This window comes from Geotrypetes seraphini, chromosome 19, assembly GCF_902459505.1.
Source record: "Geotrypetes seraphini chromosome 19, aGeoSer1.1, whole genome shotgun sequence".
NCBI lineage: Eukaryota > Metazoa > Chordata > Amphibia > Gymnophiona > Dermophiidae > Geotrypetes > Geotrypetes seraphini.
In genome coordinates, this window is record NC_047102.1 from 34,963,737 (window position 1) to 34,991,012 (window position 27,276).

At 41.6% G+C, this 27,276-nt stretch overlaps 3 protein-coding genes across 8 annotated transcripts in view; 2 read left to right on the forward strand and 1 right to left on the reverse strand.

Annotated features, from left to right (window-relative positions):
* The window catches only part of LSP1 (lymphocyte specific protein 1), a 120,044-nt gene extending 105,957 nt beyond the window's left edge, over positions 1-14,087 (forward strand). For all 5 annotated transcript variants that reach the window (XM_033928717.1, XM_033928720.1, XM_033928718.1 and 2 more), the window contains one exon: positions 9,776-14,087. The gene's annotated coding sequence lies outside the window, so the exon portion shown is untranslated. The remainder of the gene's footprint in view (positions 1-9,775) is intronic.
* Positions 377-26,204, reverse strand: LOC117352310 (mucin-2-like). Of its 2 annotated transcripts, none has more exons than XM_033928716.1 (2): positions 26,070-26,204; positions 377-8,515 (listed from the first exon to the last, which is right to left on the reverse strand). In XM_033928716.1, exon 2 carries the CDS (start codon positions 8,504-8,506, stop codon positions 6,725-6,727), a length of 1,782 nt encoding a protein of 593 aa, XP_033784607.1. In that variant the 5' UTR covers positions 8,507-8,515; positions 26,070-26,204; the 3' UTR covers positions 377-6,724. The 2 variants fall into 2 exon arrangements, with proteins under 2 accessions (XP_033784607.1, XP_033784606.1); XM_033928715.1 differs by lacking the exon at positions 26,070-26,204 and adding an exon at positions 21,055-21,213 and having other exon boundaries at positions 378-8,515.
* TNNT3 (troponin T3, fast skeletal type) overlaps positions 24,716-27,276 on the forward strand; it is a 31,242-nt gene continuing 28,681 nt past the window's right edge. The window contains exon 1 of the mRNA XM_033928726.1: positions 24,716-24,765. The gene's annotated coding sequence lies outside the window, so the exon portion shown is untranslated. The remainder of the gene's footprint in view (positions 24,766-27,276) is intronic.

The window sequence follows — 27,276 nt, forward strand, 5'->3', positions numbered from 1 at the left end:
AGTTACATGGGTGTAGCTGAATTGTCGCCAGGGTTGCATTAACCCTAAGCCGATGTACATTTATTTGGATCTCAGGGCTGCCGGACATGACTGAAAGGCACTTGTGTTTTGGGGCTAAATTACAGTCTCTTATTGAACTCTCAGTGGTGCTGCTATGTGCTGTGCACTTTCAATATTTTCAGTTTGAGACAACTATTATCGCTCCATCTCTGTCTTGAATGTCTGTCTATTTCTATGGCACTTCCTGCTTGGAATATTTTCACGATTCAACCTCCCTTGACCAAAAAAGAGCTTGGATGATTCAAGCACTAAAGGAAATGAATGACGATGCCTTGTGTTTTCATTTTTTGAGAGGGGGGGGGGGGTAAAAGGAGAAAGAGGAGCCAAGAGAGATGTGAACTCATTTTTCATAAAAACGTTTATTTTGTTATTTTTCTTCTAGATTTATAAACCTTAATTTACAGAAAACCCCATAGGTCTTTCTCCCCTCTTCTCATTCTGTCTTCCATCTTACGCAGGCCATACACCATACTTGGAGAATGCCATTCTCTATTCTGAAGTGCTGGCTGTGCAAGGAATCACATGATACTGCTCATGTTCATATTATGCTACAGTTTTGTTCCCACCATCTATTCTCGCCACTACATCAATATCCTTCTTCCAACATTTCTCTTAATCTTTGACATCTACACACTTTCCTTCACCCTTCCTCCTGGTCACATGTTGGTACCAGGCTTTCCCTTTGAACTGAGACTGGGCTTCTTTACATCATCGCTCCTGAGTGATCCTTCTTGATTCCTATGCCTTTGATAAAACAGTCGCACACACATTCCATTTCTAATCTGTTTGAAAAGCATTTCAAGTTCAGGGTTAAGTACACTACAAAAGCACACTTTTCTCCCAGAGACAGGCAGAGAGGGTGCACAAAGCAGATATGCCTATTCGTCAGATCAAGAGCATGGCTATTAAATCAGAAGCAATTAACTAACTAGGCTGACATTTTCATTCACCATTTTGAACACTTAAGATTTCCAAAAAAGGCATAAATCGGCACGTGGATGTTTTTTTTCATCAAAATGTCCAAGTGCCAATTTTCAAAACCATTTTTCTGGACGTCTTGCAAGGCGTTATAGCTGCTGTTCATCCCAAACTAAAGGGGACGTGTTGGAGGTGTGTTATGGGTGGGCTTAGACTTGGCCATCTTGCGGTATAATTTAACTTTTCACAAGACATCCTGGATGAAACCGAGATATTATGAACTAGACCTGTTTTGGCATTTAAATGCCAAAAAGGTACTCAAACTGACCAGGTGACCACTGGAGGGATTAAATAATGACCCCCAGTGGTCACTGACCTCCTTCCACCCACCCAAAATGCTGAATGAAACAGCACACACCTGTCTCCAGAATAGCAGCATCTGGAATGGGAAAGCCTAGTGGAGCAGCACACAGGTGTCTTAAGTAGCTTGGTGAGTGGGCTAGAGAAGGACCCAGGCCCATAAGCCATTCTAACCACTATATTTATGATGGAAAGTGTGAGGCCACCAAAACTCACCAAAACCCTACTATATAGCCATATAGGTGGTATCTACAGATACAAAGGCTATTGGGGTAGTAGTCAAGTGGGAATAATAGGTTTTGGGGGAGTTTTGGAGGGCTCACCATACATTAGAAGGGGGCTATGGTGACATGTACTTCTGGCACCCTTTATGTGAAATTCACAGCTCTATTGGACTGGTTACATGGCATGCCATTGCTGGCCCCTCCCATGTCCAAACGGTCTGGATTTGGATGGTTTTGTGGTCGAAAATGGTGAACAAAGTTGGCCGTCCTAAGATTGGATGTCCTGGAGGCCAAGATATCTAAGTAGGTGATTTTTAAACAAAAAAGGAAATGGCTGTTTCTCCACCTCCCCCTTTGGATATCTTGTGGGAAACATCTAAAGTCAGACGTAGACATCCTATAGAAAATGCCCCTCATTGTCAGCTATATGGAAACATCTTGAAGTCATATTCTGTATTTTAGTTCCAGCTTGCTTAATCCAAATAATTATCTTCAACCTCATATACAGTATGTTGTTTAGACAAGGTTTGAATAGATAGGATTACTTCTTTTGATTTGTCATGTAACTACTCTGCTTCTAGTATAGCTTGAAGGCTATTGATGACTTTATGAGGTTAAGGAATGCTCGATACATACAAATAGTCTTATGTGAGGAGGTGTTGAAAAACTGTTGATATGTTATTCATATGTCTCAATTTTTTTCTAGTTTTCATGGACCTACGTGGGCTAAAGGTGATAACTTTTCAATGGCAGGAAAGCAAATAGCATCCGTTCAATACTTTTTTTTTTAATCCCTAAAGTTGGGTGAAGATATGGGCTCCTCACCTTTTGAGCAGTGGGCACAAGGAGACTTGGTTGTTAGTTCACCAAGGAGATTTGGGTAGTACTGAAAGGAAGGGCTGTATTCCAGTTAAGAGAAAAGAATCCCGTTATGGTCCTCGGTTCCCATTGCCATCCTAGGAGGCCTGAAAGCCAAATGACCTTGAATTCTGGGACTAGGCTGCCTATTTATTTCTCAGAGTTACATGCTTTTATAATTCTTTTGTACGAGAGCATTCATTGTAATTAAGACGGGGCAAAATAACAGCGTCAGCTTTGCAGAGAGGACTGCAAATGAGACTGTCACGGTAGAAATACACCTTGGACCATTTCTTGTGGGAAGATATATTGACCCAGTTCATCTTATTACAAAATAACTGCAGAGTTCATATTATTGGAGCATTTTATAGTTTTCATTTAAATGAATGATGCAGGAAAAAAGATTTTCACAGAAGAGCATTCAAAATGCTGTTTCCGTGCTTGGAGAATTACAGGCACATCAGTGTGTCTATATTTAGGCAGGTGAAGGGAAGTTCTATAACTTTAATTTAGGGGGGCCACAATTATATTCCCAATGAGGCCCAAATTCTATATATAGCGCCATATGTTGTGCGCACAACCGATGTGCGTGTACAACTTGTTTACCGAGACCAATCGGGTGCCAGTAATTGGCAATTTACACCTCATAATGCTAATTGGCGCTAATTAAAAGTTACATGCACAATTTGGTTCTAGTGTGCAAATCTCAAAAGGGGTCATCATGACCAGGAGAGGAGCGTGGACATTCCTAAAAGTCATGCGCACTGTTAAAGATTATGCCTGATCCCATGCACAGAGGTTTTGGGGGGAGTTTGGGAGGGCTCACCATACATTAGAAGGGGGTTATGGTGACATGTACTTCTGGCGCCATTTATGTGGAATTCATATATAGAATTACCCCAACAGAGGTGTGTCAGTCAGCGGTTCATGATTGGCTGAACACATCCTGCAGTTTTAGAATGCTGTCAACAGAGAATAAGTGAGTTGAACAAATTCTTAAAGATAACATAATATTTGGGAGCTGTGCTTGGATGAGCATAATGGCACCTGTGTAATTTCCAAATTGGTGCCTAAATGTTTTTTAGTACTTAAAGACTGCCCTCTGCAATAACAGCAGAGCGGTTTACAAATTTAAACACAAAAGAAAGGAACTCCATTATCAAAAGAAAAGGTGAAACAAGCAAAAAAGCGAGAGACGAAAAGAAGTGTGACCTCCTAAAAATTAAAATCTAAAAGCTGCACTCTGAAATCCCTCCCTTGGATCCAATCCAAACGGTCTTACGATGATGAATAATAACAGTCATTCTAAGGATATGCTAAACTGAAGAGATAGGTTTTCAAAAGACTTCTAAATTCAGTGTAAGAAGGTTCAATGGGTAATTCAGTAGGAATAGAATTCCATAAATATGGCGCAGATGCAAAAAAAAAAAAAAAAAAATAACGCATCCCTCTAAAATAACTTGTTTGTGATAAAGTTTTACATATGGTAGGATAAGCTCAGAGACATGGAGGGGCAATCAACGGGGTAAAAAAAACCCAACCACCTCACCATCCAATCATTGCTGATCTCCTCCACACTTTTTAGCTTTCTCAATTTAAATTATGAAAAACTGGTGAACGTCAAATCATTTCAATAAAGCTTGATATATTAAACAGCACTTAGCCATAACATGGTTCTTTGGTTCCGATGTGGACACATTTCGTTTACTGCTTCAGGAAACCAAAACGCCGACAAGCTGAACTACTATCATTAGCAGCAAGAAAAGGTAATTATCTAGAAAAATACAAAAGTCAAAACGTATAAGTTCCGACTGGTAAAGCAGTTAGCAGGGTTTAAAAAAGGTTTGCTTATTTCCTAAAAGTTCATAACCCATTATTATGATGGACTTGGGAAATTCCACTGCTTATTTCTAGGATGAGTAACATAAAATGTGTTTTACTCTTTGGGATTTTTCCAGGTACTTCACCTGGATTGGCCACTGTTGGGAAAAGAATACTGGGCTTGATGGACCTTCGGTCTGTCCCAGTATGGCAGTGCTTATGTTCTTATGTCAATCTGTCTTAACATTTCAAAAGCACGTGTTATAAATTTATGTTTAAAATTGTCTTTTTCTTTTATATTTCTGGGCCATAGACTATAGAAGTCTGCCCAGTACTATTCTTAATTCCATCTACTGGAGTTGCCTTTGAAGCTTACTCCAACCTATCCAAACCATCTCGTCATTTGCGGGATACAGACCGTAAGTCTGCCCAGCACTGTCCTTATGCTCCAAATTTCTGGAGTTCCTGTTGAAGCCCTCCCCAGCCCTTCTTAAACTGAATTATTGCCATGTACAAGACCCAGACCGTGCACGTCTGCCCAGTACCAGCCTTAGTTCTTCAAATATACAATTTACAAATAAATCATCTTCAAAATGGTGAATGTTCTGCTCTGCCTGGGAGGGAAGACATTATCCTCACTCTGATACCTGGAAAGTATCTTCCTACCTCACCAACAAGGACTCTGGAAAGCATATTTATAAAGGCCAAAAATGATCCCTTGCCATCTCGCCCTCAATCTCATTTTTTATTCTAGCTTTTGAAACTCCTCAGGCATCTAATGAAAGTCCAGGCGGGCTCTGTTCTTGTAAAGATTAGAATTAAATGCTAAATCTAATTATTAAAAGAAGAAGCACATCAAATAAGAGCATCACATGGCTCAGGCTGCAGTTATTCAGGACCTTGGACCTCAGCGATTATTGCTTCTCTTCCTGGAGGCCACTGAAGCCCAGATTCTAAAAGTGGAGCTGTAATTGACAGGCGTCTGAAGAAACGGCGCCGGTTGTGTATCACTCAGATTACGGCACAGCGTATAGAATTGTGGCCTGCTTCGAAGGTAAGCGCCAGAAATGTAGGCCCGGGTTTTAAAGGCCTACATTTCTAGTGCTTACCTTCGATGTAGACTCAAGCTCAGTGGCCCTAAACATCAACCCCGCCCACAGCCACATTGACATTCGGCACTTCTAGGTGTCTGCATAGATGCAATTCCGACGCCATGTTTTGTAGACACCTTGTGGCGCCTACTTTTTATTTTTATTTTTTTAATTAGTTTTTAAGAGCGCCATCAATTACTACTTAGTTAATAGCCAATTAAAACAACTTGGGAGCCAGTAGAGCATGTACTGGCACATTCCTAATGGCACCATTTTTAGAATCTGGGTCTGAATTCCACAGTAAAAAGGATTTCTCGGGGGTTTTTTTTTTTTTTAGTTTTTTTTCTAGCTTCTTTGGGATCCGATAAAAACTTTCGGAATTCAATATGCTTTATGAAATTACTGGAACAGAGCCAGCAAAGATAATAAAGGAATCTTGATTGGCTTACACCTGACCTTGGATCAAAATGGCCTGTGACAGATGAGTTTCTTTCTTTCACTGTCCCATCTCTTCCAGGGGCAGCTGTGGCAATAAATATTGGTGTCCATAACCCCTTAGTGATGAATTTCAGACTCTCTTCGTGCCCAAATGGTCATAGTCAGAAACCCCTGCTGGCTCAAGAATAGGCGTGTTTGGCCCAGCAATTTTCTGTTCCTTCTTTGAGAGTTCCAGGTCCAGTAGAACTGGGGCTGGGATCTAGCAATGTAAGCCTTCATTTACAATTACCTCAGGATTTTCCTCCCTGTTCTATATCTCTCATCCAGGGCTCCTTCCCATTTCCTGCTTTTGAAATGTTAAGACAGATTGACATAAGAACATAAGCCCTAAATTCAGCCAGTAGGTGTCACCATTGTATAGTGACAATGAATTCCTCTGTCCGCCAAAGGATGTGAGTGTCGCTTCTGCAGCTGACCAAGAGAGCAGAAATCCTAAGCTGAGAATGAAGCCTAGATCTCTCTGCAGTACCACTGAGCCATGGGGTCAGCCCTAGTCTTGAGACCAACCCTAAAAGAGTTAAGAATAACTATTATTCTTCAGTTGTTATCTATAACTGTAGACAGGTATATTTGTTGAGCATGTATGTATAATATATCTATATAATGCATATATTTGCTTATAGTACATACATATACAGTGTGTATGTGGACAGTGTACAAGGATATACAGATATACACTAAAGCCCCCACAAGCTCAAGAAAAGATTTCCTGCTCTAAAACTCTACATTTCTCGTTTTATTGATTTTTGTTACTCTGATGTAAGTAGCTTTCACCAAGCAACCTGTGCATGAAAACCACCCTTTAATACACTTATGAGTCATTTTCTTGACTGGAGCATCCCACAGGAAAGCACAGATTAGGATGAAAGACTCAGGGTCTCCATATGCCCCTCATCACTTATTCTGCCAACCCGAGGCAGACCTGTTGAAATCCTTTAGCTCCTCATGTGTGGCCTTGTGGTGAAGCCGACCTAAGTCAAACAAGGCTGTGATCTTCTTCAGAGGTCTAGAAGCAGCCTCTTTTAGTTTGCGGGCATCAAAGCGAGGTGCAAAGAGAAGGAGGGGAAGACGGCATCGAAATGGAAAGATCCTTTCGTCTTTTATTATTTGCATCTCTCCACTTTTCGTGGTTTCTTCTCTCTCTTTTGCTTGCTTGAGGCTTTCCTTCATCATCTGGAATAGGACAGCATTCCACATTTTGGTTGCCCGAGATTCCTTGGGTTTTGCTGTTTTGTCATCTATGGTAGAATCTTCATGAACCATTTCAATTTTTTTCTCTTCTTCTTTGGGCTTGGGTGTGTCAGATTCTGGAGCTGGAAACTCAGGCTCCTCTGGATCTACTACCAAGTGTTTTTTGAGGCGAGACCAACCACTTAAGTTGGTCCTTGAAGGTTTGATCTCAGTGGACTTCATCAAGGGTTCAGCCTTGGGTAAAATGCTAATGTTGGATTTATCATCATTAGCTGTTGACTGTGGTGAAGTGTCATGAACTGGAACATGTATAATTTTTGAATTGACAGATTTATCAGTTTTGGTTGGTGTTCCACACATCTCATCCATACAAACCACAGCAGAGATATCCTGCTTTGGGGTCGGTGACCTTGTAATTTCAGTGAGTGATTCTGAAATTTTGTCATTTGTGATTGCAGGCCTGCTGAAAGTGGTACCAGGACTTACAGGTCTGTGGACTGAAGCATTTGGGGTTAAAAGTCTGGGAACTGGTGTGCTTGGGGTTAACGGTCTGGACCCCCTAGCATCATCTGACTTTGATTTTGGAGTAGCTGCTCTGGGAATTTCAGAAGCAGGACTGGATGGACTGGGGGGAAAAACAAAGATTGTAGTGGTGTTTACCTGCTCATGAGTTGCAGCTGTGTTATCATTAGTATTGACCACTGAAGATAAGCACTTTGTTGGTAACTCTGAGTGACTTGTTTCAGGCTGGGCCATTGACACTGGGATCCTCTTTTCATCGTTAGGGGTCATATTTTTCTCATCTCGCTCCAAGGTGGGGGTCCTTGCCCTTAAAGTCTGTACACTAGAGACCTGTGTGTGCACTTCAGTTACATGGGTTACCTGTACTGGAGCCTCAAAGTCAGAGGTACTTAGATCAGCTGTAGTACTGGATGGAGTTTTAGGTGCTGAGATATGATGGATAGCTGATGACGAGTGCCCTGTAGTGGGCTTCGGAGCCTGGTTTGGTACAACTGACTCTGCCCTTGGCCCCTGTGGAGGCTGCTGGAGTTGAACGTGTGGAATGCGCTGCTTTGAGACAACTGAAATGGGTGATGATGGTGTCAGCTTGATATATTCAGAGAGGCTCCTTTGCTCACTTATAGTAAAGGTGAACGATTTTTGCTTGGAATATGGTGAGGCGACATGGTGGATCACAGGCTTAGTGTATCGAGGTGGAAGTGAGATGGTGAGGTACTTTGGTGTTTCTGGAGTCTTGGGTGGAGGGGTATATCCATTGTATTCTAGGTCAGGACTTGCTTCATTGACTGGAGAGAGAGTTGAGCGGTATGTATTTGGCTGAGGGGCTGCTAGCACTGGTTTCTTGGCAGATTTTTTCTGAAGTCTCTGAAGTCGAAGATTTTCTTTCCCAGGTTTTGGGAGCAGAGGGGGCGGAGCCTGTGGGTGAAGCAATCCTGACTGTAGAGGTGTTACTGTTATCAGCATTTTAACGTCCTGGAAAATACAAACAGAGAGAGAGATTATAACAGTCCTGAAGAACCAGGTTTCGATAGACTTTAAAACGCTAGGCTATAAAATCATATCTTGGCAGTCCTTCTCTCAGTTATTATGTGTTTCTTTTGCAGAAAGAAAATTCCATGTCCAGTTACTCTGAGCAAAAACAGTAGTGATGGAATTGAATGGTTTAGTATGTGGCACCTGCATAAACCCTTTATTTATTTATTCAGTTTTCTATACCGTTCTCCCAGGAAAGCTCTAAACAGTTTAGATGAGTTTATTCAGGTACTCAAGCACTTTTCCTTGCCTGAGTCCCAGTGGGCTCATAATCTCTCTAATGTACCTGGAGTAATAGGGGGATTAAGTGATTTGCCCAGGGTCACAAGGAGCAGTGTGGGTTTGAAAGTGTCTTTGGTGAAAGAAGTTTGAAAAATCTGCTTATTCAGTGAAAGGTTCTTCTAGGTCAGGGCTGTCAAAGTCCCTCCTCGAGGGCTGCAATCCAGTCGGGTTTTCAGGATTTCCCCACTGAATATGCATGAGATCTATTAGCATACAATGAAAGCAGTGCATGCAAATAGATCTTATGCATATTTAGAGGGGAAATCCTGAAAACCTGACTGGATTGCGGCCCTCGAGGAGGGACTTTGACACCCCTGTTCTAGGTCATGGTTTCCATTTAGTGGGGTAGTCTTTCGATTCAGAGGGGGAACAGATTCAGTATATTAGTGGAAATATAACCTTTTCCATGAACGCTGGGGTATAGATTGATTTATGGACCTAACGTGGTAATAAAATGGACACTTTTTTTGTCTGAAATCTCTTTATTGTATTGATTATTTTTAGTTTGGTTTTATTATGGTATGTTCATTTTATTATTTTTTTTAATACTCTTGAATTTGTAAATCACTCTGAATGACTATGGCCACTGTAGCAGTATGTAAAATTCAAAAAATAAAGTAAGTGACGTATCTGTAATCATTAACCTCACTCCCCGCCCCCCTTTTACCAAACTGCAATAACAATTTTTAACGTAGGCTGGTGCGCTGAATGCCCTGCGCTTCTCCCAACATTCACAGAATTCCTATGAGCGTCGGGAGCAGCAAAACCGCTATCGTGGTTTTGTAAAAGGAAGGGGGGGTGGGGGGTAAATTAGCTGCCCTCATGGAACTGCAAGGTGATGCTGAATCAAGTGCTCTTTTAATGCTTTTCATGTCCTTGTCATCAGCATTTACAATATCTTGATTGTGTGTTTTGCAGCTGGTTGTGGCCCCAGCTGGAGGAAACCAGGAAGAGCCTCCTCCCCTCTGGAGCTTTGCACACCATTACCCTAGAAGGATCCTTCATAGCAAGCTGTCTGAGACTTTTACAAAGCTGCCTGCAGTCTTATCTCCTATAGATAAAGCAGTTTTGTGCCATCGCAAGGCTTTCATCTCTTGGAAAAAAAAAAAAGTGTGATCAGCAAAATAAGACGACTTTCAGCCTTCCTGAATGGGAGTTTTGCTTCATTTGAATTATTATGACTTTGCAAACAGAAGAACATTTTCTTTTCCATTAGCTGTTCTTATAATAGGTATAAATCAGAGATAATGTAATTCTTATTCGCTGGTCATGGCCTAGGAGCCCTATTAATGGAGATCGTCTGTCTTATTTCCATATTATTTCCTGTTAATCTTTGCAATGTTTTAAAATCCCATCGGTTTCTCTAAGGATTAAGAAATATTTCTGTACTCCTACCTCCCAGTTCTCCTTTTATTTGTTTTCAAATTACAGGAAAAAAATAAGAACAACTATATTAAAAGCATGGAAAGATAACCAGGCCTAGAAAGTTAATGGGAGCGAACATTGGCGTGGGAGAGAGATAATTTTATAATCAGCTTCAAGAATGCGCATAAATAGTCCCAAGCGCATCAATAACCTCATAAAATACATCATTTTACAGTGCGGTTGCATATGGGTAGAGCTTAGAGCGCACAAAATCCGAGGTTTTGGCGAAAAGCAAATTTGCGGCTGAAATTTGCTGTTCGTTTTCACCGAACGCCCCTACGGCCAACCCTCTGGGTCGCCCGTCTCCTGACCACAAACTCTACCCTAGCACCATCCAAAGGCCCTCTCTGGTGGTCTAGCGGCCTCTTTGGGGTAGGAATGATCCCAGGTCGCTCCTGTCCATGCCAGCTTCACATTCAAAATGAGTGCAGCAGTTTCCTGCGGCATCCTCATGAGACTTCCATGGGAGGTTGGCAGTAGCCATTTTGAGATTGGAACTGGTCTGTTGACTGGAGCATTTGGGATTAAAGGTCTGGACCCCCTAGCAGCATCTGACTTTGATTTTGGAGTAGTTGCTCTGGGAATTTCAGAGGCAGGACTGAATGGACTGGGGAGGGGGGGTGGGGGAACAAAGATTATGGGTTGCAGCTGTGTTACCATTAATACTGACCACTGAGGATAAGCACTTTGTTGGTAACTCAGTGACTTGTTTCAGGCTGAGCCACTGACACTGGGATCCTCTTTTCATTGTTAGGGGTCATATCTAACAATGACCCCAAACCATGGCCAAAGTTTCAAGTTCAAGTGTATTAAAAATTTGTTAAACCACCAAATCAAAATTTCTTAGTGGTTTACAAAACATTAAAAAGGGTCTAACATAATGTGAGTAACAAGGCTGAAAACATAAAATAAAACCTGCAAATCAGTAACAACCCCCCACCCCCCAAATTACAGAACAAAACAGGAACAAAAGGAATTAAGGTGGAACTACATTATTGATAGGAAAGATAGGACAAGAAAAGGGAGACCCAATTGGGAAAAGAAAGGGATCAGAATCTTTGCTGAACGGAAAAACGGGAGAAATCATTTGGGCCAATTTTGTCGCGGAAACCAAAATTTGGTTGGCCTCAAGTGAACTTTGAACAGAGCATGGGCAGTGTGAGCAAGTGCACATATTAATTAGGAAAAATGATAATATATGCATGCATTTGCAAAATGTAGGTGTGGGCATATACACCAGTTCTAGGGTTGACGTAAGTCATTGCACCTTAAATTAAGGGACGTTATCGGCCATTTGCGCTAGTACTTTGTAAAGATAAGTAGGCACCTCCTTTTTATTATAGAATAAGCTTAAATTAGGTGCCTTAAATTGAGCTTTTAATTTTATAAGAGGTTACTAGGCACCTGTTCTTTTTTTTTTATAAAATACTTGCATAATTTGCTTAACACATGCCTACGTTGCAGGCCCAGAAATATACATCAACTCCTAGAGCTGGTGAAAATGTCTGCACCTCCATTTTGCAAGTAAATTATAGGATTTCATAATCTATGTATGTACTTTTGCCCCTGACCCATGCTTTGTGGAGACCTACCCTGTGCTCACCCAGTGACACATGCTAGTTGATACAGAGGCCATTAACTTGCACATGTGGCTTAATGATTAAAATACCACTTAGAGTACACTCCCAAATTATAATTTAGCTCCTTAGGGCAGGGGTGTCAAAGTCCCTCCTGGAGGGCCGCAATCCAGTTGGGTTTTCAGGATTTCCCCAATGAATATGCATGAGATCTATTTGCATGCATTGCTTTCATTGTATGCTAATAGATCTCATGCATATTTATTGGGGAAATCCTGAAAACCCGACTGGATTGCGGCCCTCGAGGAGGGACTTTGACACCCCTGCCTTAGGGTTTCTGTGGAGTCTCATGTACTAGATTTGGAATACTGGCATTCTGCCATGTGAGCACAGAAATACCCTTCAAGATCCTGTTCTTTCAAGGCTGTAACTAGAACCCATTTGAAATGAATAAAGATGGCCCGTTTAGGTTCTCTTGCCTCCACAGACCATAGGACTCTTAGAGGAATTGACCCTGGCCCATATAAGCTCCCCAGTTGCTCTTATCATGTAGGTCAAAAGTTGGTCAAGCTCTGGTGGCCTTCCCATTTCCATTGTCCAGGTGGACCAGCAAGCAGATTTAAGATTTCCCTGGACAATAGGCTGAACACTCAGTCTTGAGGGGAACGGAATTCTGTTGTAGTTGGTTTTTTTTTGTTGTTGTTGTTTTCCACAACATAGGAAATAAATTAAAGAATGAACACTTAGGCATACATCTACAAATAAGAGGCTTGAGAAATGAGGAAGATAGGGCTGTTGGAGCTTGCTAAAGCTGCTATCAGTAGAAATTCAAAATTAACAGAGGCAGGTGCCACCTGATTGACCGATTTATTGAGGCATGAGCTTCCGAGAACTAGCGTCTACTTTCAGTTTATCTTCTACTCGCCCCACAATCAGTACAGCAGGTGATTATTTCAAATTAATGAGTAGGCTGGGGTTCAGGTGCTAAATTTATTCATTCATTATTGGTTTACATTTGGGAATTGTGGAGATCTTTGACTGCTGTGACTAGTTGCTATGTCTTTAGGTTTACTAGGCGGAGGCCTTGCTGAATACTGGGTATTTCCTTGCCATTCACTTGTGCAATTGAGAGCCCTGCTAATGGAATCCATTGGAATTTCAGTCCCTTTCCTCAATGTTTCTTTCCCTGGTTTCCATCTGCTTGTAAGTAGTAATGTGGTACTTTTCTTTTGGGTGATCGTCACACTCAAGTTTTGAATTTCAAATGTGTTTTAAAGTGTGTAGTCATGTGTCTAAGTAGGAACAAAAGTACTACTAAACCCAGAATAAGATATACTGATAATTGGAGCAAATAAATCAAGCCCATATAAACCAGAGCAGGATGTCAGACTAGCCATTCCTTCCTTCTGTTGATTTCAGTTTATGTAGACCAGAATTGCTCTGCAGCTTTTAGACCATTGATCTAAGTAAATACCATTGGATGGGACCATGTTGGTAAAGGAATGCTTGCTGGGCTTCAATGGAAACCATTGTGATTTGAAGATTCCTGTCATATTTCTTACTTTTTCCTTAAATGGATTAAGAAAGAGTTGTCTTTACTGGTGCTGAAAAAGCCAAATTTCAAGTTAATGCCAAATTAGTTTTATTGAAATACTGGGCTGAATGTTAATTAAGACACTTTGCTGTTGAAACTAAAACATAAAAAATAATTTAAACCCAAGGTCATTTTGGATCTCTGACCTTTTTGCCAACATTAACAGACCATGAGCGTTCATAAGGCACCTCATTTGTAAAAGCTGTTTGCCCTTGCAGAATATGTTCAGGTAGACAGAAACTATTTTTGCTGAACAGAAAAGATCAATATGGCATCCAATAGATGTATGTATGATGTAAGCAATTAGCTATGTACTTTATGACATCAGAAAACCACAATTTGCTTGCTCATACTCTGAAATGAATCACATTAGGCTCTCCTCTGCACCAGGGCCCAGTTTGCAAAGGCAGTGTGATGAAGCTATGCAATTTCCTGTTGACGACATCATTTCCCTTCATAGAGAATTCTTTCTCTGAAGCACTCTCGCCATAGCACAGATTAGATTCTTTTGCAGATTTAAGCTTTTCTGATCCCTTCAGGAAGCTTTTTGGTTTCTCCCTTTCACAGCTGCCACACTGTTTTGTATTTTTTTGTATGCGTTTATAATAAAGAATATAAAGATGTTTCATTGCCAGCTGTTCTGAGGGTTTCTTTGATGTGCATGTTTCGTATGCCCATAGTACTGTATGTAGTATAGTATAGTAACATAGTATAGTACTGTTTTCCAGATTCTATAAAAGACATCTATAGTTAGGTGCCTAGATAGGAGTGGCTAACCAATTGTGAGGGATTGAAGGGCAACAGCAGACCCAGTGCAACAAAGGCGAAGGATGCAGCCACCCTCCTCCTCCTCCTCCTCCATGCTCTGCATTGGAAGCTGTATGAAGCAGGAACAGTTGCAACCTTTTGCAGCTCCAGGGGAGTATGGAAAGAGAGAAAGCAGCTGAAGGGTGTAGCAGGCATGGAGAAAGGAACGATGCCAGCTGCCCCTATCTGTGTAACGGTAGTTCTCCTTGGACAGATGGATCTTACAGCCACACAATAAAGCATGGTCGGAAAATACCGCAAATGACTGGGACCGTGAATCGCTGACCGCGAATGACCGGGGGAAGCACTGTATTACAAACTGTGTGCTGTGGCACACTACTGTACCTTGCGAGATTCCAGGTGTGCCACCAGAAGCCACAGAGGAGGAGAGGTGCCAGCACTGGCTGACTGCCTACAGGACATGCCTTCCCTGGCATCTCTCACTGGCGTCTCAGGGCCCTGTCTGGAGGGCCTCTGCGCATACCGACCTGATGATGGCACGCATGTGCATGACGCCATTGCATCGACATCTACGCCCTTCCAGATGCCCTCAAGCCACAGCCCCCAATCTAGTGTGCTGCCGGCTCACAAAGTTTGCGAGACACTGCTATAAAAATTCAAATATATAAAAAGCAAGGACTATAAGGCTCCTTTTACAAAGCTGTGGTAGCGATTCCCACAGGGCGAAGGCGAAGCAGCTCATTCAATTCCTACGGGCTGCATCGCACTTGCTGCACTGGGACTTGCTACCATGGCTTTTTAATAGAGGCCCATAATGCAGATTTAACAACTGGAAAGGTAAGCCACTGCATGGCCGAGATATAAATCAGAAAATGTGACAAAAACCTTTCATGACAATGGCTGAAAACTGGAGCACGAACACACATTAAAACAAAATGTTACGAAAGCTAAGATTGAAAGCATTGCAAATGACAGCAAATGCTGATTATGCAAAGCCAGAGATGAAACTGTAGACCAGGGCTACTCAGGTCCACAGACAGGCCAGGTTTTCAGGATAGACTGTGTATAGAACAGATATTTGTATGCACCGGCCTCCTTGATATACAAAACTTTCTTATGTATTTTTATTGTGGCTATCCTGAAAACCTGGCCTGCCTGTGTGGTCCTCGAGGTCCAAAATTGAGCAGCCTTGCTGCAGACCATCTAATCAGTGCCTGTAACATAATATCCTGACCTGACTATATAAGTGGCTAAATTAATTCTCTGGATTCTCTGCAAAAAGTATGGATTTACTTTATAAGACAACTCTTATTGAAAAGGTTAAAGAAAATGAGCAGGTCAAGATCTTGTGAGACTTTAAAATACAAACTGATAGGCAGGTGGAGGGCACCACTCCCGATATCACAGTCACAGTAAAGAAAAAATGACAAATACCATGATTTTTTTTAAACTGGAGGAAAAAATTGATGGTGCTACCAACTGTGATTTGAGCTCTTGAATCAAAACAAGTTTCAAGTTTCTTTATTTTTGATATACCGTCTATCAAAACACATGTCTAGACGGTGTATATTATAAAAGATTATAGGAAACAATTAAAATAGGGAAATAAAAACAATAATTTATCAAATGTTAAAAATACTGGACAAATTCAGATTCACATACATGAAATGGAAGGAAAGTAGGGAGGGAGAGGTTGTTTAAAATACATCGAAGTAAAATGAATAAAAAAGGACGGTAAGTGGGGAATGGTAAAAAATCACTTCAAAAGAAGTATTAGATGGTTCAAAGCTACCAGGGAATCAGGGAATTAAGAGGCGGAGGCTGATGCTAAAGAGTAAAAGCAACTTTAAAGAGGAAAGTTTTAAGTTTGATTTTAAATTTTCCGAGTGAATTCTCTAATCGAATGTCTAGTGGAAGGGAATTCGGTAACTGAAAAGATGGATTTGCGAGTAGTATCGTAAAACAATTCCCGTATTGACGGTATAGAGAGTAAATTGGACTCTAAAAATACATAGAATTTTTAAATTTTAAAGATACACCCCCATCAATTTTCCCAGCATTTGGACAGTGCTGCAGGCTGGAGCAAGTGAAAGAGGGAAGAGTTCTTGCTTCTGGAGGACTCTTGCAGCTTTTGGGCTTTGAAGATCCCCACCAGCCATAACAAGGGAGTGAGAATGTAGGGTGGGCCTGGGCCCACCTGGGGCTATGCCACTGCTTTAGCATTCCCAAGTTGGAAGCAGTATGAGCAGGGCAGATATCGGAACTCATACCACAAGAATGGCTATATATCAGAAGGAGGATGGTATTGTACCTTAAATGGACTTAAATTATTCCACATTATTCCACATATTTTGATTCTAGAGTTCCTCTCCTTATATATAAACCACTTCCTCCGCTTCCAGCATTGGTGCCATTTTCTGCCTCTCCTCACTTCCCTTATTCCTCCAGTCATAGGAACCAACTTCAGAATGATTGAGGGTGCTAAACTCATCTGAAGTTACCCCTCCTTAGTTTGCTCAAGGTGCTCAAGAACCCACAGAGATGGTACCTAAGCCTCCAGTGAGTCCAGCAGCAGTTCCTGACTAGCATCAGCCACAGCTAATAAGAAAAGCAAGTACAGTAAAACCTTGGTTTGCGTGCGGAATTCATTCCAGAAGCATGCTTATATCAAAGCACTTGTATATCAAAGCAAATTTCCCCGTAGGAAATAATGGAAACTCAGACGATTCGTTTCACAACCCAAAAACTTTCAAACAAAATATTATATGTACTTGTATTACAAGACTTTGCTTGTTTAGAACAGTCACTACGCTCCCGCAGTGTGAGAGAGAGAAGAACCATCGGCTCAGTTGTGATGATGTGACGCATGTATACTGTATGTACTCGTATTGCAAGACTGTTCATTTAGAACAGTCGCTACACTCTCACAGCATCAGAGAAAGAAAAACCATCGGCTCAGTTGTGATGATGTGATGTGTGTATACTGTATGTATTTGTATTGCCAGACCTTGCTTGTATATCAAGTTAAAATTTAATGAAATGTTTTGCTTGTCTTGCAAAACACTTGCAAACCAAGTTACTTGCAATCCAAGGTTTTACTGTACATCCAAGGCATTAGTCAGCCCTTAAAGTGGAAATACACACCCAGTTCTGATTGGTCATTGAGCTCTCTCGTTTGATTAGCCACTTCTGATTTTACTCCAACTCCACTACAACATCATTGCAATTTAACCTCGTGTCATTCTATCGTACATTTGAAATACAGATCACGTGAAGAGCAATTCTACACCTGGGTGCTCACATTTCTGCACACAAAATTACAGAATCCTAGCACCTATGTGTGGAAGTGCTGAAAGGGTATGCATAAGTGGCATAGCACGGAAATGCAAGAGGGTGTCGACCGGGGCGGAGCAAGGGTAGGCAATGTGCAGGGCTGTCCCTTATCCAATAATTACAGAATATTGCAAGCTACACTCGTCCCTGTCACATTTACATGAATGGAATTACGCTGGTCTATGGCTGCTGTAATTAGGCACATCGATACTGGGTTACACCAGTATTCTATAACAGAATTTGGGCACCCAATGCCATTATAGAACAGGGTCTGCCCAGGTAGCAAAGAAGCACCCAGTTAAAAAGAGTATAACTAACTAACTAACTATTCATTCATATGGAACATTCCAAGACTACAACAAACAAAGAATCCAACAAAACTGCAGTGATGGTCTACAAGATACCAAGTCTTTAATGAAAAGTCATAAACAATATGTATAAAAATATAATCATAAAACAGTTTGGGATCCTTTTAAACAGCTGCGTTAGGGCTTTAACGCGAGGAATAGCGCACGCTGAATTGTCACACACTAGACCTTAACGCCAGCATTGAGCTGGCATTAGTTCTAGCTACATAGCGCACGCTAAAATCCTGCGTACGCTAAAAACGCAAGCACACCTTAGTAAAAGGAGCGCTTTGTATCCAAAAGGATTGATGAACCCGGACCCGACACGGTCCGTGTTTCGAAGAAACATTCCTTCCTCAGGGGTCCTAGTGTGAGTTAATACAAAATAACCTGATGGATAACAACTGGAATCGGCAGTAAACAGTTGAGCAGACGCAAGGGCTCCTACGTAGTGTAGGCCAAAAAGACTAACCAGGAAAACATTCTGAACAATGGATTCACAGCAGAAGTATGATGATTCACTTTAGAATTCAACACACAGAATTACACATAAAATTCTGCTTTTCACATTTAAACCATGCGATACCAATCTCCCTGAATTCTTAAAGAGTCTTTGGATCCCTTATACCCCTGCTAGAACCCTGAGATCTAATGCCCAACACCTCTTACACATTCCATCAATAAGTCAGTTCATCATGAATCAATCAACAATTTTTTCCGTCACAGCCCCCACGCTTTGGAACACCACGCCTGCAGATGTATGAGAAGAATCATCCTTAGAACATTAAAATTTTTTTTGTTTGGTGAAAGTCCTTGTTAGAGGTCCTGATACTAGCTAATCTGCTCTGTCTTCAATAGCTCTATTGTTCCAGGAGATCCAAAAAAGACAATCTTTCAGTTCACTTGTCTGTGCTACATTCTTGCTTTAAATATATCTGTTTTATCAGAACCCCATGGAATAAATGAGTTTTGAGTAGTTTTCTGAAGTCGAGGTAGGTGGGGGCCTTGAGCACAATTTGGGCTAGCCAAGGGTTCTGTTTGGCCACCTGGAAGGCGAAGGTTTTGTCAAAGAACCTTTTGAGGTGACATAGTTTAAGGGAGAGGAAGGCGAATAGATGGATTCTGCCGGAGTTCTTATTGTTGCAATTCAGGTTGAAGTGTGGGTTGAGGTAGCTCGGAGATAAACCAAATACAGTTTTGTAGCAGAAGCACGCAAACTTGAATAGGATTATAGATTTAAATGGTAGCCAATGTAGTTTGTGGTAGAAAGGGGTGATGTGTTCCCGTTTGTTCAAGCCAAATATAAGGCGGACGGCGGTATTCTGGATCAGTTTCAGTCTCCTGATGGTTTTCTTCGTGGAGCCCAAGTAAATAATATTGCAGTAGTCTAGGATGCTGAGAATGGAGGATTGTACTAACAGGCGGAATGAGGTGTCGTCGAAGTATTTTTTTATGGTGCGGAGTTTCCAGAGCACCGAGATGCTTTTCCTGACTGTAATGTCAGTATGTTTTTCTAGGGATAGATGTTTGTCTAGGGTGACTCCCAATATTTTTAAGGTTTGTTCGAGGGGAAAAAACGTTCCTTTCACTTGAATTGTGGTGTCTTTGATTTTGTCGTTGGGGGTAGCTAGGAAGAATTTGGTTTTGTCAGGGTTTAATTTTAGTCTGTAGGATAGCATCCAGAGTTCTATCTGAGTAAGTGAGCTTGAAAGAGAGGTGAGCAATTCTGGTGTGAAACTGGTTAGTGGGATGACTATTGTAATGTCATCTGCGTAGATGAAGAATTTGAGCTTGAGGCTTTGCAGGAGGTTTCCCAGGGAGGCGAGGTAGATGTTAAACAGGGTGGGGGAGAGGGGGGAGCCCGGAACACCGCAGGAGTTGTCCCAGCTATATGAGAAAGAGTCGTTCTTGAATACCCTGTATGATCTATTTCTTAGGAACCCGTGGAACCAACCTGTCTCTAAAACAGCATCTGGCATGGGGAAGCCTAGAAGAGCAGCACACAGGTGTCTTAAGTAGCCTGGTGGGTGGGTTAGAGCAGTGGTTCCCAACCCTGTCCTGGAGGACCACCAGGCCAATCGGGTTTTCAGGCTAGCCCTAATGAATATGTATGAGAGAGATTTGCATATAATGGAAGTGACAGGCTTGCAAATCTGCTCCATGCATATTCATTAGGGCTAGCCTGAAAACCCGATTGGCCTAGTGGTCCTCCAGGACAGGGTTGGGAACCACTGGGTTAGAGAACTACAGAGTGGAGGACCCAGGCCTATAAGCTACTCTAACCACTAAATTTATGGTAGAACAAATGAGCTCACTCAAACCCTATTATGCTGCCATATAGGTACCTTGAAATATGATGATGGAAGGATAATAAATAAATATTTTTGAGAGGATAATATCAGTTCAATATACAAAGGAGATGGTATACTGTTAACCAACACCAGTCAATCCACTCAAATAAATTAGTCTGAGTGGTCGTGTTGTGGGTAACCAATTCAAACTTAGTGCATTCCTTTGCGTTTAGGTATTTAAATAGGGCTTTTCCCCCCTGGGCTGCCTGAAACCTGGTGGCTCAATATTTCCTTATTGACACAGGCGGAGCCAATTAAATAACCTGATACTAGATCTGAGCCTGTTTTTAAATCCACTGCTCAGATGACAGAAGAGCATTAACCTTCTGCTTCGAGTCTGCAAAGAACCTTTTCCTTCTCCAACCATCCCCCAGTCCCTATTCCAGTATCTTACCATGCCCCCAAAATATACCGTGTCAGCTCTACAGGACGCTATAAACAGCAGCTATGAAAAAGGAGCCCAGCAAAGGCACTTTTCAGATAGTCAGATCATTTGGGTGCATTTCTGACTTGTTAGAATCCAATGCATGGTGTCTGGGACAAGTACCCAGGCAGTAATGGAACACACAGAATACAGTAATGCAAAACAGACATTTGGTCTGCACAGGCATTTCTCTCTGTGTGGGGGTGTGACTCAGATCCCCCCCTACCCCCCCTGCTGAGAAAGCAGAGATGGAAAGAAGCCTTCTTTCATGTTACTGTCAATGTTGCATTTCCCTCCTGCAATGTTGCATCCCCCCCCCCCCTGCAAGACCAGCAAGAGAGCGAGAGAAAAAAAGCATTTTGTGTGCTTGTACGGTACCTGCGTGAGAGCTGATGCTTGTTCAGTGGCTGCACCCTGTCGCTCCTAGGTCTGTGTGCTTAAAACTCTGCCCGGACATCCTTGACCCGGAGTGCTCTAGCTGTCCAGCAGATGGAAGGAGATTGATGCGAGAGGCGCGCCAAAAAGAAATCCCAGCCCTGCCGTTTCTGACCTCCTAATCTTTCTCTCTCTCTCTGCACTTTGGCAGGTTTACTGGGGAGGGGGAAGGGGGGCTTCTGGGGCTGTCAGCCTGCACCCAAGGGGAAGCAGAAAAAGCACCACAGAAAGGGCTTCTCTTAGACATTGTGTGCCCCCTACTGGCAAATTCAGGCAACATCATCACTTTCACTAAGTCTTATATTTTCTCTGAAAATTGCATTTTTGGTGTGGATTCCAAAGAAAGGCTTCAGGTACCATATCATCTGTAGCCAGTCTTTATACTGGTCCAGTACAAGGTATCCCAGCTTGCCATGGATCCAGCGGTACTGGGGTGCTGACCAAATTGCTTTCTTCTTTACAAGATGGGTTCCACTCGTATATCTCCCTCTTTCATACACATGACTCCAAAGGGAGGAAATGCATTTATTCAAGATTTTTCAGCTGTCAATACTGGAAAGGGGTTGAGGAATGAGGGGGTCGGGTAGGGTAAAAAAGAAGGCTGAAATGTTTCAATTTCCTATTAAGACATTGGAGTGCAAACATATTTCAGAAGGAAAAATGTACATTGTCTACAGATGAAGACTGCTTTTGTAAGAAGAAGAGTTTGTACATTTGGAGGACGTTTTCCTAATCCCCAGGAAGCTTGCGATCCATGGGATCCTCTTCACAGAGTTTCTATTTGAATGGTGGGCTGTAGGCAGAAAACCCTCGCAAATGGCACTTGCGTGTAACCAAGTGCTCAGTATGTGTGTGAAAGTATGTTGAGAGATCTGACAGTTAAATCTTCCTTTTTGTGCTGTCAAATATGTGTGCTGAAAAGCAGAGCAATTTACTGACATCAAGGAGGGGAGGCTTAATCAATTTTCAAAATGTATTTTTACACAGGTGTGCTCTTGTGTATCTGCATAAAATATTTTGCACAGTTAACTCTGTCTTACCTGTCTCACGTGTTTATGTATTTATATATTAAATTTTGTATACTGTTCTCCCAGGGAAGCTCATTTTTCCCTGTCTGTCCAGGTAGGCTCTAATGTACTTGGGGGGATTAAGTGACTTGCACAGGGTCACCAGGAGCAGCATGGGATTTGAACCCACAACCTCAGGGAATACTGTCTGTTACATTTTTTGTTCAAATATTTGTATGAGTAACAGTATAAAGTGACAATATCAATAGGTATAATAATAATAATAATAATAATTTTTTTTTATATACCACAGGACCGTGAAGTTCTATGCGGTTTACAATGATTAAAGATGTTACAGATAGAGTGGAATCAACAGAGTATAGACTTGGTGATTGACAGTTCTGGAGATCATTTGTTAAGGGCTAGGATTGTATAGGTTGGTTTCCTAAGTATTTCAGGAACAGATGCGTTTTTAACGTTTTCTGAATTCCATATAGGTAGTAGGCGCGAGTAATTGTTCTAGGTCTTTACCCCACACAGCTGCTTGATGTGAGAAAAGATGTTGGTGATGACTTTTAAATTTACAGACTCTGACCGGTGGGGAAGCAAAGTTCGGGTTTGCATATGATATAATGCAATGTTATTATACACATCTTATTGATAACGTGTGTTGTATTGTGTTGACACTTTAAATTGCGTGCTGTACCATAATGTGTCTCGTTACTTAAATATGTCTACTGCCAATATTCAATTTATTCTAGCTGCGGTAAAAACTCCGACACTCGTAGAATTCCTATGAGCATCGGATCTTTTACCACAGCAGCCGGTGATTAAAAAAAAACCCTAACGCAGCTTGATAAAAAAAGGGGGGGGGGGGCAATAATTACTCAATGCATTGAAATCACAGCCCAGCAAAATGAATGCAGACATCAGACTCAAATATGGTCCCATATAATGTCCCTAATGGGTATCTCCACACCACTATCTTGTCTGCTACTCATAACTAGCATAACCGAATCTCATCTATGTTTACCACTAGATATGCTAAAATTGGTACAATTACTCGTGTCAATTGCAATTCGTATAATACTGGCAAACTGGAATTATTTCTCTACTTATAATGAATGGCGGAACGCAGGTGGTCTGATTGCATGCTATGAAAGAATAGCAGCTGAACGTAAAAATTCCTCCATAGAGCTTGCGCTAGTATTTTTCACGCTAAAAACGCTAGCGCATCTTAGTAAAAGGAGCCCCATGTGTCTTGCAGTAATATAATAATAATAGCTTTATTTGTATCCCATCATACCTTCCATGTAAATGTGGCTTAGGTCATCGTGGCGCTTGTAATAATGTTATATTTTACTACTCATGTCTGACTAGGTTCATTGTTACAGGATTTCTTCTAACTTTCATGCATTACTTGTTCTATATTGACCATACGTATCTGCATTACGTCCTATACTTGTACTTGGTCAATAGGATGGTTGTCAGTTATAAAACTTAATAAAGAATATTGAACTTAAAAAAAAAAAAAAAGACTACTCTATTTGCAAAATCATACACACTTTTGAGAGCTGCCGTGTAAGGTTATAGTGATAGCCTTGTGCTCAAGAAACGCCTTTCCCTGGAGGGGCTTTGACAATCTCTTTCGGCCTTGTTCCACTTCTCTCTCAAGTGGGGACTCTTGAAACGTTCTCGGCAGTATCTGTTGAGGTCTTTTGGACTATCAAGCAGGCTCTGGCAGAGCTGTAGATTTCCAGACGCAGCCGTACTCAGTGGAAATGATGGTGTGTTGTATGTAGTGCCCGGGCAATAGCTTCTTGGGAGAACAGTAAGCATTAAGGAGAGGAATGTAAGGGGATGGCACACTGGTTAGTTTATTGGAATAGAGAAAAGAGAACACTTTGCTCAGAATTCTTTGCTATTACTAGGTGGAATCAAGAAAGAAGTCTGTTTAAACTTTGGAAACAATTCTCCAGGTATGTGAGCAACCCTGAATGTCAGCAGATAAATAATGTCTGAGAGTGTGGTGCAGTGGTTAGAGCTGTAGCCTCAGTACCCTGAGGATGTGGGTTCAAACCCATGCTGCTCCTTGTGATCATGGGCCAATCACATAATCCCCCCCCCTGAGGTAGGTACATTTGATAGATTGTGAGCCCACTGGGATAGACAAGGAAAAATGATTGAGTACCTGAATAAATTCATGTAGGCCATTCTGAGCTCCCCTGGGAGAACAGTATAGAGAAAATGTTTTTGCTCCCATATAAATTGTGAATATATATTCACCAAAACCTGAAATTCTTCTATTTCCATTCTTTAAACTGTTGCTTGCTTGGTTGGGCTATAAATAGATTAACTTGAGTCTGCTGGTCTTTCTCCGACCATATGCGTCCTCATTTCCAAATAATCTGTGTGCATCTCCTTCAGCTGCTCCTATTCTTGGCATGTTCTTTTCACCCACTCTCCTCCCCTCCCTTTCTCCTTATTCTCCCTGTCCAAACTGTAGACCTGTTGGCCAATGGGTTTCTTTGGAAGATCAAATGTCACTATAACATGAGCTCTTAATCACCTTGAGAACTTTGCAGACCCTACAGCCTGTCCCAGTCATCCAGGGAGCTCACTACTTCTCTCTGCCTTTGATTCTCAGGTAAGAAAGAGGTGGAAAAGGGAATTAAGATCCTGGGTCTACAGGGGAGAAACTGGGCCTACTCTTGAAACTCTGGCACGGAAGGGGCAAGTACTGAGAAAGCTCTTATCTCTCCCTCTCTTTATCTTTCCCTTATGAAGAGACACGAAAATAGTAGAGAACCGCTTAGTTTTGATTGTCCAGTCTTCTGTTTAATTTCCCTGAAAAAATAAACCTCTGTATTTTTATGGAAGTTTCATTGGACAAGAACTGGGCAGAAAAACCAGTACCAGAGAGAATGTAATAAGATGCTGTAGAGGTTTCTACGCTGGCCTGGAGCGCTGGAGGATTCTATGAGCGTCGGAACAGCGTCAGCGCATTTAGCGCTCTGGACCGCAGTAGAAACATCTACCATGGGTTAATAGAAAGGGGGGGGGGTGTAATACATCTTAGCAATCCGATCTACATTTGTAATACACACTTCTTGTAGTGTTTATCACTATAAGAACAATTGGAGTACATATATGAAGACGCAGGTTGACTAGTTCAGCTAGGTTCAATGGAGAGGAGTCAGGTTTGGACTTGTAAACGATGATTTGAAAAAGAGTAATTAGCATCCAAGATGGGACATCTTTTTCAACTCTGAGGAACATTGGCTAAGGACTGGACAAAGGTCTTCTTGAGCGCTAAGAACAATTTCTGAAGGTTTCTGTGGGTGCGGGAGCTGTGTGTAGACTGGTCCCTGAGATTGTTGTCATCTACTGGGATTGTGCATTCCTTAATATGCATGTTGTTCGTTAAATTGGTTTTCAAGTTAAGAATATACAAATTAGATTTAATATGCGTTATTCTACAAATGAATGTCTATACCATCCATTTATGCACATTAAAAAGTTCTAATATATATTAAAAATTGGTTGGTTTTTTTTTTAATTGTGGGGAAAACCGTCGATAAAATGCATCCAATAGAGTTTTTCTATACTATAATCAGAAAAGAGAATTTATACAAGAATGTCCAAGACGGAGTAAATCTGCCACTGCTATTAATATGAGAGGACTGTACATAGGTGCCTACAATCATGATTAATCCATATGCTGTAAATGATTTGGATTTTCTGGAATAAAATCACATGCAGCTAACCCACAAAAGGGTGTAACTATCCACATAGGCTGTCATTAAGTTGTGGTATTTTACTAGTAAGTTGTATAGTTTTAGCACAGGTCCCAAAGTCAAGAGACCTAGTTGCTAATAACTGGAGTTAACAGTAAAATGACATATCTTAACGATAACCCATTTTGATAACTCTGCTTTAAAGTCTTGTCACCTGAGAAGGTTAAGTTGCAATTAGATATTCGGATTGACTGCTCTGACCAGATTTTACGGTCTTCAAAGAAGAGCTTTCTGTCGCTGTCTGTGTCAGGCCCCATCTGTCAGGATCAATCCCTTCCTCTAACTCTGCCATCTTCCACTCCTCCTGCTCCACATCCTTCCCTCTCCCCTCTCCTTCCTTACCCCTCCCCAGTATGATAGACGGTGTCCAGATAAGGAAAGGGAATGAGAGCTATGAGGGTTATTTTCACCGAGCTCCTGAGTTTCATAGGGTGAAGGGGACGGGGAGGAACCCAATCTTCTGGCTGCCTGAAGGGGCACATTCCCAGCTGTTAGGGCACACATGAGTCAGAGAAAAAGAAGTAAGATGGTTTTCCTTAGACGGTGACCTAAAACAAAAAGAAGCTGGGCGGTTTTCCTTAGATACTGAAAGTTGTCTGAAGTGTTTGTCACATGGAACTATAAGCTCGTAAAGGTGCCTCAGACTTTGCAATCATACCTATGACATATTGTAATTATGGTTTGGATTCTTTGTGCAGAACTGTTTGCTAGCTTACTGGTGGTAGTGGTGGGGTGGGTCACGGGGGGGGGGGGTGGTATTACTCTTACATTTAAAAGCTCTCTTATTGGAGTGCATTGAAGGAAAGGACATTTTTTAGGAGGGAAGCAAGGGGAAAGAGATGACATTTTGACCAAAATGACCTTTTTCCTAAGGAGGGAGGGGTAGCGAGTGAATAGTATTGGATTTAAGACTCATGGTTTAAACAAAGTGAAATGAGTTTGTATTTAAATAATCCAAGATATCCAATGCATATGTGTGTGTAATTAATTTAAACACTTTAAAATGACTTTGTATTTTTATTACATTAAATAGGCCATTTCTTTAAATAATTTATATTCCACATATCCTACAATTCTTTGTGGATTGCAAATTATTCAGATACTCAAGCGTTTTCCCCTAACTGTCTTGGTAGGTTCCCACTCTATCTAATATATCTGGGGATTAAGTGTCTTGCCCAGAGTCGCAAGGAACAGTGCGGGATGTGAACCCCCAACCTCAGGGTGCCAAGGCTGTAGCTCTAACCACTGCACCACACACTCCCACAAAGGGCTGCAGTCCAGTCGGATTTTCAGAATTTCCCCAATGAATATGCATGCGATCAATTTGCATGAACTGCCTTCATTGTATGCAAATAGATGTT

Excerpts from the sequence above, each read along its gene's own strand:
- LOC117352310 (XM_033928716.1), bottom strand. The coding sequence starts at position 8,506 with ATGCTGATAACAGTAACACCTCTACAGTCAGGATTGCTTCACCCACAG.